Source organism: Tasmannia lanceolata, unplaced genomic scaffold (genome assembly GCF_043159265.1).
Source record: "Tasmannia lanceolata isolate RefF3 unplaced genomic scaffold, GAP_Taslan_0.1 ptg000004l, whole genome shotgun sequence".
Taxonomy (NCBI): domain Eukaryota; kingdom Viridiplantae; phylum Streptophyta; class Magnoliopsida; order Canellales; family Winteraceae; genus Tasmannia; species Tasmannia lanceolata.
Window position 1 is genome coordinate 12,711,536 of NW_027518681.1, and position 12,102 is coordinate 12,723,637.

Below are 12,102 nucleotides of genomic sequence, written 5' to 3' on the forward strand. Positions count from 1 at the left end.
CCTAAAACTTGTAGGAATAAAAGATGGACTGCCCTACAAAAGTTTTGATAAAGAGAGTGGAAAGCCTGTCCTATTCGAAGGATGGCTGATTAGTCATAATCCATTTGGGCTTTCAAATCAGCTAGAAGGGTTCTAAGGAGGGGTAGAAGTTTCTGGATAGAAAATATATGATTTGGGAAGGTAGAGGATGGGAGGATTTGACTGAGGCATCTCACAAGGGAAAAGAGACATTAATGTTATGGGATTTTCAGAGGAGTTCTAGCAGGGTTTTTTGGGTGGTTTTACTGTGAGGTTCTCTTTCCTATTTTTGGGAATTTTGTCTCGATTTGATTCCTAGAACCATTTCTTATGTTAAATATTGTCCATTTTTTGTGATATTAATTGATGGGACAACATAAGCTTTGGTCTTGTCTATTTCTAGTGTTTGCTTTATTTGCTTTATATCAATGGGGTTGATAGTACTGATCTAATCAATTCCCTTTTATTGTGTGAAATATTTTTTGCTTGGATATCTATTCCATGTTGAGGCTGCAGCAACTAGCTTACACACACAACACATATCCATGTTAGGTACCAAAAGTGAAGGCTTCTGCTCTTGTTGTTCTCTTACCAGCCCCACTCCCAGATACCAAATGTTAGGTACCTAACCAATATGTCAAAAGCCCTAGGATTGATGGAAAGTGTTAGGATAGTCCTTTAAACCACTTAGGATCCTACCACGCTCACACACATACCTATGCGAACACATACACCAACCCACACAGACAAATACAGACAAAAACAGGGATAGTGATAATTATGGATGGAAATCGCCCTAATCTAACCTCATTGCCTATTCTATCTTGGTTACCTCATCTAACCTACCTGCTTAATCTACCACTCAAACAATCAAATGGCCAGATGTTACCAGTTCTGATGTATTCTGATAATATGTAAACGTATGTGAGGGATGTCAATTGTTTGTTCTCCGGGACCCATTACAAACGTATCATGACTAATCAAACAATTCTAATTCCATCGTTATATACACAATTAATTTCCTAACCGTCTATTTGTAACCCCACCATTATATATGACCAGTGCAATCTATGGGTTGTGGCTCATGCCAAGCAGTCAAGCACCATAAACACCCTCATGATCATTGTGGGCAAGACACTAAATGATCGTCCAGATTTCTGTTGAAGTGTATAAATGATTAAATGACACCAACTCTAACAGCTTAAGTTTTTGGAGTAATGGGTTGTTTCGCAGTTCTTACCTTATCTCTTCTCCTCATCCTTCTGTCTTTCTCCAATTTCGAGGAACACGACATTCAGAAACGTCATGGATTGTTTTGTGAGGCCATTTGCATTCCTATCAGCCAACACGGATTAAATTCATCCCAATCTCAAGTTTTAAAAAGTTGACTCTGGTCCATGGACAGACCCTTGTAGATCTGGAAATTTCATGTCGAGTTTGAAACCTACATCGCTTTATCATGAGTGTTGCTTGCAGCATTGGGGCAAGGTAGTCGAAGAAACCATCTTGGACCTGTAAATTATTCAACTTTGAGGAAGTTTCCATGAAGAGATAGCTCGAGAGACTTATGTCTTATAGAGGACAGCACTAAGAATTGTTACTAAGAAAGTAAGCAAAGAAACAGATTGAATCAGGTTGGATTGAGTTTCTTCTTAGAAATGAATCTGATATTCATCCCCATTCCTCATTTCAAGGTAAAAGCTGTATCCGAATTCCCGAAAAATTGACTGGAGTTGCACTCATCATAATACATACAAGCCTAAGCGGCTTCATGCGTTACTACTTACTAGTCTTTTTTTCTTTATTTACTGTCCCTTTCTCTGTTTTTCTTTATTTAGCGAAAGATAAACTATATTAAGAGAGAGAAAAGATTACGGGTGCAAGTCAACAGGCCGCCTAACATACAAGGAATCCCGCAAGGCCCCTGATTTTCTCCTTGTCTGTTTTACCATTGACTACTTGATTAGTAAATGGTTTTTTTTTCTTTGAATGGTAAGATATCCTTAATGATAGAAAAAACATACAAGCAGAGCAAAGCTGACCGAGATAGTCAACAAAAATAACAACAAACAAGTAACAACACAAAAGCTATTTTGCCTCTATTATGCTTCAATAGAGGCACTACTTGATTAATAAATGGTCTCTCAGGCAATTTTATCTTTTGTGCCTCTATTATGCTTCAATAAGAGAATCATGAGAGCGATAACTCTAGATTTTAATTCTCTCAAATCCTCTTCTTAACAACCCTCTTTTTTTCGCAGGCCTTAATATGACATGGGCCATGGTGTTTTGATGTTATATCAGTAAATTCTCTCATTATTCCTTAACAAATAAATAAGAATTTCACTCATAATGAGATTTGAATTTCACTGCGACCCCCTTTGTGAGGAAGCACCCCTTCTCCTGAAGTTAAGAGACTATTTTGCTGAGTTCCTTAGAGAGAGTAGTCTAACTCCCCTATGTATTCTCTACCTTCCCACCTAGGTATTCTCTACCTACTCACTTGTGTCTGTTTCGGGTATAGGTACCCTTTTGTTGAATGATGGAGCTTTTCGTGGGAGTATGGCATGGGTTACTTTAATGTCGTAGCGCCTGTTACTCTGACACTGGCTCAAAGGGAAAACAGATTAGTGTTCGAACTGTTAGGCCTGTTTTTTATGCATTTTTTTAATATTTTTTGAATGGTAACTGTTAGGCCTGTTTGATCCATGTGTTTTCTACATCTTTGCTATTCACAGTAAGGCGCACCACACATATGCTACATTATCCAGATCATCCATAGTTCAAAAATAGATCAGGCTAACAAGTCTCATTAGGACACCTCTTCCATTGATTGCGAACAGAAACTACAAAACATAAATACAACAAAAAAAAGTGGCGAAAGAATCTCTTAGTTTCCTGTAGTTTTGGTCTGGTATCCATCAACGACATCAAAAATGGGGTGTGACTTTCCTACTAATTCTTTAGGTATTGATCCTTTACACAAAATTTGAAAACATATAGAACAGAGTAGCAAAATTTCTTCCCAAAGTGGAAAAGATTTATGTTGCATGTATCCATGTTACAATCTTTTTTGTTGCAGGAAAGACTTCCCTCTGAACTTCCTCAACATTCTCCCATTATCCTTGTGAAGCCTGTTGAGTCTCAGATGGCCCGCCCCACGTTCTGATGCGCTCCTCAGCTCGCAAAGCCTGCAAGAGGACATTTCAGTACATATTTATGAACCAGTTGATGAGAGTGATCACATAATATGACAAACATACTATTCAATTTCCACTGATAAAACATGTTAAACCCAAACATAAGCTTTTTGTCTAATGATTTGACTTTTGTGTCTCTATTCTTGAAAAAGTTATATCCAGTATATCATTTTATGGTTTGAAATGAGCTAAAGTTTTCATAATTCTGCATACATGGAAGTCCTCTCAGGTCTAAACATCATATCTACTTTTCTAGCATGGTACCAGAGCAACTTACCTCCTTCTCCCAGTTAGTTCGGAATGAGATAAACAGCAAAATAATGGTCTGTGTCAATGTCCCCACAAGCATTCCAGACCAAATGCCCTGCATGGTGATGAAGAAACATGTGAGCTCTAAGACCTGTTGGTCTCTATGATTCGAACTGTGAATATTTGAATTGGGTCCTACCATTGTTCCTAGCTTGAACTTGTACCCAAGTATGGCACCAATTGGTACCCCAAATAGGTAGTAGCACCCTATATTTATGAAAGCAACCAAGGACTGCCACCCTGCACCTACTGCTACACCTGCAAATTCAAAAATAATAAAGTTTTTAAATTAGATATCATGGCATCTGAACGAAGGAATGATAATCCAATACTCATTAATATCATGGACTCAGTTCCCTTGTGATATGGTCATTATTGAACAATGTTAGAAGGAAAGTACCAGAGAGAACTGGTTGGATGCTGTTTAGAAGAATTGTAGCTGCCAGAAGATACCCAAGCTTGGATGTTTCACTAATAACCACAGGTTTGTCTGTGAACAACTTGGGGAAATCGCTCCTCGTGATGAGAACTACAGCCATGAAAAGAATTCCAATAAGGGCCGATGTAGAAACAGCCACTGCTACGGAAAACTTTGCAGCTTTTGGATGACCAGCTCCGAGTTCATTGGAAACCCGCACACTGCAAGATTGAAAATTCGAAAAAGAGCAAAAGGTTATTTAAGCCCATAGAAAGATATGTCCTAATAATCACGATTAATGCGAACTATTAGTAAACAGGAGTTACCAACCTGACGGCCGCATTGAAACCCAAAGCAATCATCAAGGTCCACAGTTGCAAGTTCATGCTATCAAATTTAGAAAGAAACAAATCGTTTAGGGGAAATGTTCAGAGAAAAAACTATCAGAGTCAAAATTAAACAAATTATCAAAGGGAGAATGTTGTTAAATGTTCAGAGAACTTTGCAAACTGTTAAATTTGAAATAAAAGAAAATTAATCAAGCAACATTCTTGTTAAAGTGTTACTTTAAAAAAAAAAAAACATTCTTGTTAAAGTGTTGGATCCACTAAAGAAATCAGAAGAACCCAAAAAGAAAAAAACAAAAGAAGAAGAAATTTGAACAGATAACTAATTTAGAAAAAATGTTTCAAGGTTCACACAACAAACAGCAACAATGATGGAACAGGAATGCAAAAGTAGTTTACCAAATAGAAATGGCATCCACAGCAATTTCTGGATTTTTCAAGAGACCCACTAGAAGGATCACTATGGTGTAATACCAGAGCTCCAAGCTGCAATCAAAGTGTCTTATGTTAGCAACAAAAAAAGAAAGATAAACTGAGATATTAACAGGGATTTTTTGTATAGCTGGGATCCGAGTACTAACCATAACATTATGGCTGATGAGAGGGAGAGTTTTACGAAGGCACCCAAAGATTGGAAAGCCATAAACGAAAAACCGGTCCATGCTTGGGGGAAATATCCAGATACCAGATAGATTATCTGAGCCACAATTACAACCCACCATGAAATGTTCCCAGCTATGGCAGCTCCGGCCAAGCCATGTCCGAGTTTGGTCACAAGAACCCAATTCAACAGAACATGAAAGGCCAATGCGGCCCCAGAGATAACGGCCATGACCCAAACTCTGCTCTGAGATTGGAAAAACTTTTGTATTGGGAAATTCACTGCATATGCAAACAATTGTGGGATCACCCATATACAATACCTGCCTGCAACTTCCGACATCTGGTCAGTCTGATGAAGGAGCTTTAGGATAGGTGATGTGAATATATAAACGGGTGTCAGAAGTAACGCCGTGACCCCAGTTATGATCCATGACCTTTGCATATAAATTCCAAGCATTTCAAATTGCCCAGCGCCAACGGCTTGACCACAAAGTGTTTCTAGGGCGCTTCCCATCCCTAGCTACACAAGAATGAATTGAGATTGAGATTTATCTGATAAACAAAATGAAATAAGAAAGATGACACAGTCATGACCTGATTACTAACATATTCCATCCACTTGCTCTTCTTTCTTTTTTTTGGTGGCTTTTCACTGACACATTTTCCCCACATCAAATGGACTCCATGGATTTTGTAATTTTAACTGAGACTTGACACAGTACGAAATCATTGAGGAAACTCTTAACATTAACACTTCACAGACACTCGATAAACTAGTGGATGCTATGTTCTGGTGGATGACAACAACTGATGAAGAACCAAGTTCTGCAACAGTACTAAGATATTCCAGCTTATTCATGTCTATCTAGTTATCATAAACTACTTATTAAAATGGGTCACAACCTCGTGTTTTTCATTTTGTCCTTGTAATAAGTGATAAGAACTTTGCATTTATGAGAAATACCTTCCATTTACTCTTGAGTGCAAATCAAGCCAAAGATCCTTCCTGGTCTAAGTATGTCAGATTATGTTTCTTCCTAATCTAAATGTCCTAGCTTAATCAGTAAAAGCATACAGTATAATCAAATTGACTAAAAGGAAGAAGAGCGCAGTAAATTACTAACAGAGAGATAAAACCCATGTCAGAAATATTTCAAACTCATACACAAAGCTATAAAATACAAAAAAGAAATCCTAGTATAGTCAAAAATCCATTAGAAAAACTCCAATCACATTGGAATCTCAAAGCATCGTTATACAACTAATGATGAAAGCCATATTATACAAGAAAACAAAAACTATAGGAAAAATGAAAAATCTAGGATAATAACACATATTCTACTACATATATGGTTCCCAAGAAAAAACAAGCAAGAAAAACAAATGGTATGCTGACCAGAATCCCGTAAGCAAAACCTTCAATCACATTCTGGGCAACTGAAACAGCAGCAAGCTCAACATCTCCCAAACGCCCAACAAAGGCCACAGTCACAAATCCAATAGAGAATTGCAAAACAGCAGTCAGTATTGCAGGCCCTGCTATGAACCACATCTTCTTTGATTCATCCAAACTTTTATCAGCCAACATCCTAAAACCAACATGCCGAAAAACCAATCTTCCCAATTGGTTTCCTTCCATTGGAGAAGCTCTACTCTTCCTCTCTCCACACAACCCTCAAGCTGCTTAAGAAATAGCATATGTTCACCAACCATGAAAGAACATCTCTCTCCATTCTTCCCCATTTGCCCCTCAGCTTCTCCAATTCAAAGTCAAAAAACCCAGTTCAGAAATAGCCTTCTGTTTACTATCTGGCCAGAGAATCTATTGTAGGCTTGCGTGAGTTGGAATGTGGTTTTTTCATTTCCAAATCCCAATCTCAAATGATTTTCTCTCTGTTATTATCGACTTTCTTATGTATGATTCAACCTAATTCTCTTGTTTTTTTCTTCAGAAACATTGGAAACTACTTAAAAAATTCTGTCTAACAAGAAAATGGCAGCAGGAAATAATAAAAAATCCATGCAATTTGACAGGCAACGAACACTAATGCACAAGGTGAAATTTGCTCTGTTACGAGAAGGGGCATTTTGGGAATAAATTTCTATACCTGCCAAAACAGGATTACAACTTAAAAATATAATACTTGGGGTGTCAACCGACCAGGGTCTAACTGAGACTCTGAGGCCGACCTAACCCACATATGGGCACTGATTTTGGTCCATTGGATCCAAATGGATCTCAGATAGTATCTAGACACATACAAAAGATCCGCAAATGGGCCATCATCCATTTGTACATGGCTAGGCTTAGGGTTTATTTGGGAGCTCTAGCCAAACTTATTTGGATGGACTAAATGATCTTATGAAAAGTTCTTAGCATGAGAAGATTGACCCTGGCCCGCCTTCACATGTTAGAATGATCCTGATCCTTAATCTGGAGGGCCCCCATATATCAGATGACAACATGAAAATCACTTTCTAAATCATAATATGAAGCTGAAATCCTGCCTTTCTTTTTAATATTGGGAGCCCTCTCCTTTTTAAAATGTTTACTTCTCTATTGGTTGTTGACAGCTTACTGGGAATTGCAACAGGCAATGGGAGAATGTTAAAACAAAGGAAGGGCTCCTAATAACAATATCAGAGCAATTGTGAGGTGAAGATCTCGGTTTCTAAATTCAACGGTTTAGGATCATCGGATCATGATTAAATCAGAGGCAATGAACAGTACTAAGGGTGGTCTAATGAATCAATGAGGCAGATGGCCATGAAGTGTCATGTACAGTGGACCAAGCTGGTTCATAAAAAAAACCCATGAACCATATCATTCTTCCTACAGTCTGATTTATTTCACAAGTTTGACCTAAGAGACCCTCTAATTTTAGTCTTTTAAATCATATGAAGGCCATTTTTATTTATTTATTGAGATTTTTATGGATAACTAGATAAGCCCTAGTCTATATATAAAAAAATACTCCAATTATATGAGTTGAAATTTGAGAATCACCAACCTGACTTTCTTTGACTTGCATCAACCAATATATTTATTTTTTGTTGAAGAAAGACATTTTGTCATCTCACCATTCACCAACCCAAACAAGAGAACAAAAATCAAATAATCTTTTCAATGTTAGCTAGACGTGGGGACCTTGATTAGATTATTTGAAAGCAATGGATTAGTTCCATTAAAAATTTAGACATTCACACAAACTAGTTTGACATCGGTTGGTCTTAGGGTTAGGATAGCGAAGAGGGAAGAAACTCGAGAAAGAGGAGAATCATCTAGCGATATCTGTGATTGTCATTTTAGTCAGGATGGCTAAGTGGTCTAGGTGCCAGACCCAAGTTCTAGTCCTCAGAAAGGACGCGGGGTTCAAATCCCACTTCTCACACAACTTGCTTCGCAACATTTATTCAAGCCCATTTTGGTATTGAGCTCAATGGTCAAAGACTTTGTTCTTCAACCTAGAGGTTGGAGGTTCATGTTGAAGCATAAATGATCAAATAACACCAACTCTAACAACTTAAGCTTTTGGAGTAATTGGTTCTTTCACATGGTATCAGAGCTATTTGTCTCATGAATAGCTCTTGGCAGGTCCTAGGTTCAAAACCCAACAACTTTCACATGTGTGGCCAACCCAAAAAAGAGGTGCCACACATGACGAGGTGGTTGAAATATCAATAACGTACACCAAGTCTAAGAGCTTAAGCTTTTGGAGTTATTGCTTGTTTCACAGTTCAATCCCCACTTACCTACAGAAAAAAACAAAAAAGAATCATCATCGACCGTGAATAGACATAAATTAATGAATGAAAACATGGGAGGAATTTTTGTAAATTTTCACCTTCCATTCGGATCTAGGGCGCTCCATAGGATTCTGTGGCTCAAAATAATTTGAGACCGTGGGATACGGATCCTGTTGGGATTCGTGTCTTGTTTCCCACTACAGATGGGTTTCTCCATGTTCTAGTTACCTAGTGTAACTGGGAGTGTAAGAGCCTTGTACAGACATCTAAGAGGAACATGGTGTCTTGGTTAGACTAGGGCTAGGCTTAAGGTTTCAAAAACATCTAAAACCAATGGAAATATGTAGAGAAAATAACAAGAGGGGAAAAAATTAAAAGTTATTTTTTTCTTGCTTTTCTCTTGTGGTGAGAAATAGTCAAATAGAGGTTGTTTTTCACTTGGTTTAATCTTGTGTATGGTCTTGGTTGGATAGAAAGGATTGCAAGGTTTATGATTTCTGGTTTTGGACTAATCCATTGTAATCCTTGTTTATATTTTTTATCGAAGTGAAAGACCGTGATCTCAGCCATGGACGTAGGCATCTTGGCCGAACCATGTAAAAAATCAGTCTGTACACCTAGTGGTTTGTTTCGTTCTACCATTCCATGTCTGATCAGATTGCTTTTCGCCCCTATGATTTCTCAACAGATCCAATGGATGGATATGGTTCAGATGCAACTATTGTGCCCAAATCCCGTCCATTAACATTTGAAGTCTTAGGATCCATCAGATCGTCTGTATCTATTGACGCCCCTGCATTTTAGTGCTGATCTTTATTACCGGATTTATGAAGCCCGTCATGGATTGGCCATAAATCATGGACCATGAACCGCAAGAATCAGATGTTCTAAACCAACTCAAATCAATTGGCTTTACTCATTGAATGGGGTCTTTGTCCATTTTTACTTTTAACTACCCATTAGCAAGCTGATAGTCAAAGAACTAAGTGGGTTTGATTGAACACAACAATTTCTTGGGCCAATAGCTCATCTTTGTCGGTATGGATCCATGAGCCTATGTCACATTAGTGGGATGAACAAATGATGTGATAGATTCTTTACTGATCCACATAATTCAAACTATCTTATTCCTTAATCATGTTTCCCAATTCCTCTTTTTTTTTTCTTTTTTTTTTGTGTGGGTTAAGTTACCCAGTTCAATTTGTAGAACTATAAAATATAATCAAATTGACTCAAGAAGAAGACAGCCAGTAAAGTAGTCAACAAACAGAGATAAAACCCATTTCCAAGCCACACAAGATAATCAAATTGACTCAAGAAGAATAGAAATCCAGTAAAATAGTCAACAAACAGAGATAAAACCCATGTAAAAAATAATAAAAAATAATACAGAAGACTGAAATACAGAAAGATGAACAACATATATGTGAAACAACCAATTACTCCAAAAGCTTAAGCTATTGGAGAACACGTTATTTAATCTTTTATCCTTTAACAGTATACAAGAAACAAGTTCTGAAATCCCTGTACATATCAAATATTCATAAGCAAACATCCAATAATTAACATTCAGTTAGACAACTCCATATCTTCTTCATGAAATTTTTTCTAAAGGATTCATTTAGCCGACCCCAACTAGTTTGGGACAAAGGCTTTGTTGAGTTGAGTCGAGTTAGACAACTCCAAATAAATGCAACTCCAACAAATGCAAAATCTGAAAAATAAACTCATATGAAACTAGCATATAAGAACCACAAGGAATATGCAAAACCCAATATAAAATTTCAATTCAACTACAAGTATATATATGTTACCCAACCAAGAAAAGAAAAACTCAAATAAGAAAAAGAGAGGGTACACTGACCAGAATCCCAAATGCAAATCCTTCAACCACACTGTGAACAACTGAAACAGCAGCAAGCTCAACCTCTCCCAAATGCCCAACAAAAACAATTGTCACAAATCCAAGAGAGAACTGCAAAACTGTAGTCAGTATTGCTGGGCCCGCTATGGACCACATCTTTTTTGATTCATCCCAACTTCTATAAGCCAACTTCCTAATACTAACAAGCTTAAAAAACCCTCTCCCTGACTGCTTTTCTGCCATTGGAAAAGCTTCTCTCCTACTCTCTCCACAACCCTCAAGTTTTTTATATATAGTGGCATCTGTTCACCAACCATGAGAGCTCTAGCTCTGTCACTATTCCAATTCAAAAGCCACTTTTGTTTACTCATCTAAGCAGAGAAATACACTCATATTGCATGCATTGGATGATTCACAAGTCTCACTTGGATTTGTCTCCCTCTGGTTCTGACACATGGTTACATTATAAACTTGCTTTGTGGCAACATTGGAAGGTGCACTTTGTGGTTATCTTCAAATGGGTTCTTTTCATTTTCAGCAGGTGTTGTTTGTTGTTATCTTAGAATTTTAAATCCCAAATCCTAAAAATCCCATATCCCAAATACGAAATCATTTTGCAAGCTGTTGTTGGCTGTTGTTATCTTAGAATTTTAATCCCAAATACTAAATTATTTTCCAAGCTGTTGTTGTTGGGTGTTTGACTTCTTTATCTGTTAATCAAACCAATTTTGTTTCTTTGTTGGAAGATGTCTACAACTGCTTTTGTCTAAGAATAAAATAGACAGAAAGGATAAGAAATCAAACAAAATATATCCAGATTTTACGGTTACGAGGTAGTGCTCTTTTGTGGTTATCTTAGAATCTCATTTCTGCCAAATCCCAACTTATTTTTCCAAGCTGTTGTAGTTGGGTGATTGACTTTTTTAAGTTATGGTCAGCACTGGGTTGGATCATCCAGCTCTGATAACGTGTATAAAAATTAATTTCTACTAATCTTGCTTGAATTACAATCGGTCCTAACTGAGTGTTTATATAGAACCCTCAATGGGATAAATATAAAAATAGATTAGCACAATTAAAGGGAGTGATTGGTATAGTCATAAAGAGTCATCGGCATAATCATATTGAACAATAGTACTAGAAATCCTAATCTAATGCACTTGATATATCCAACGGTCAGATTTCAACTCAATCGAACGGAGAGATCTAGTGAGATCTCACATATTCTAATCAGAAATGTCGATTGAAGAAGAGATGAGGATTGAAGCTAGATTGTAAGAGCATTTTTCAAGGTTTTAATGATGTTTAAGGGATCCATTGACATCATCCTTAAGGAATCGGAACTTTTTATTTTTAATAAAGGTAACAATTTATTAAAATAATAAGAACGGATTACAAGTGCAGTTAGCCAGTTAGGGGGTAAAGATTGCCCCATATAAAAAGACAACATATATATTATCTCCCACAAAACCAAGTCCATGTAAGAAGGCCCGCTGGATCCATCCAATTTCGAATGAAAACTTGGGCCTCCCAAATCTGTTTTCATTAATGGAAGTCCACCGAAGGGCCAAAGTACAAGCCTACTCATTGTCAAAG

The 12,102-nt window shown here is 37.3% G+C and overlaps 1 protein-coding gene across 2 annotated transcripts; it reads right to left on the reverse strand.

Moving 5' to 3' along the window:
* Nucleotides 1–2,810: 2,810 nt before the first annotated feature.
* Nucleotides 2,811–11,076, reverse strand: LOC143875885 (protein DETOXIFICATION 33-like). 2 transcript variants are annotated; one of them, XM_077377465.1, is made up of 8 exons: nucleotides 10,507–11,076; nucleotides 4,874–5,415; nucleotides 4,692–4,778; nucleotides 4,276–4,332; nucleotides 3,928–4,166; nucleotides 3,667–3,785; nucleotides 3,496–3,582; nucleotides 2,811–3,209 (listed from the first exon to the last, which is right to left on the reverse strand). In XM_077377465.1, the coding sequence occupies exons 1-8, from the start codon at nucleotides 10,747–10,749 to the stop codon at nucleotides 3,138–3,140; spliced, it is 1,446 nt and encodes a 481-aa protein (XP_077233580.1). In that variant the 5' UTR covers nucleotides 10,750–11,076; the 3' UTR covers nucleotides 2,811–3,137. The 2 variants fall into 2 exon arrangements, with proteins under 2 accessions (XP_077233580.1, XP_077233581.1); XM_077377466.1 differs by lacking the exon at nucleotides 10,507–11,076 and adding an exon at nucleotides 6,292–6,738.
* Between the last annotated feature and the right edge of the window lie 1,026 nt (nucleotides 11,077–12,102).

Excerpts from the sequence above, each read along its gene's own strand:
- LOC143875885 (XM_077377465.1), bottom strand. The coding sequence starts at position 10,749 with ATGGCAGAAAAGCAGTCAGGGAGAGGGTTTTTTAAGCTTGTTAGTATT. Across the intron at positions 4,779-4,873 it reads TCATCAGCCATAATGTTATG|CTTGGAGCTCTGGTATTACA; the intron begins GTTAGTACTCGG and ends CTTTGATTGCAG. Across the intron at positions 3,210-3,495 it reads GAACTAACTGGGAGAAGGAG|GCTTTGCGAGCTGAGGAGCG; the intron begins GTAAGTTGCTCT and ends GTCCTCTTGCAG.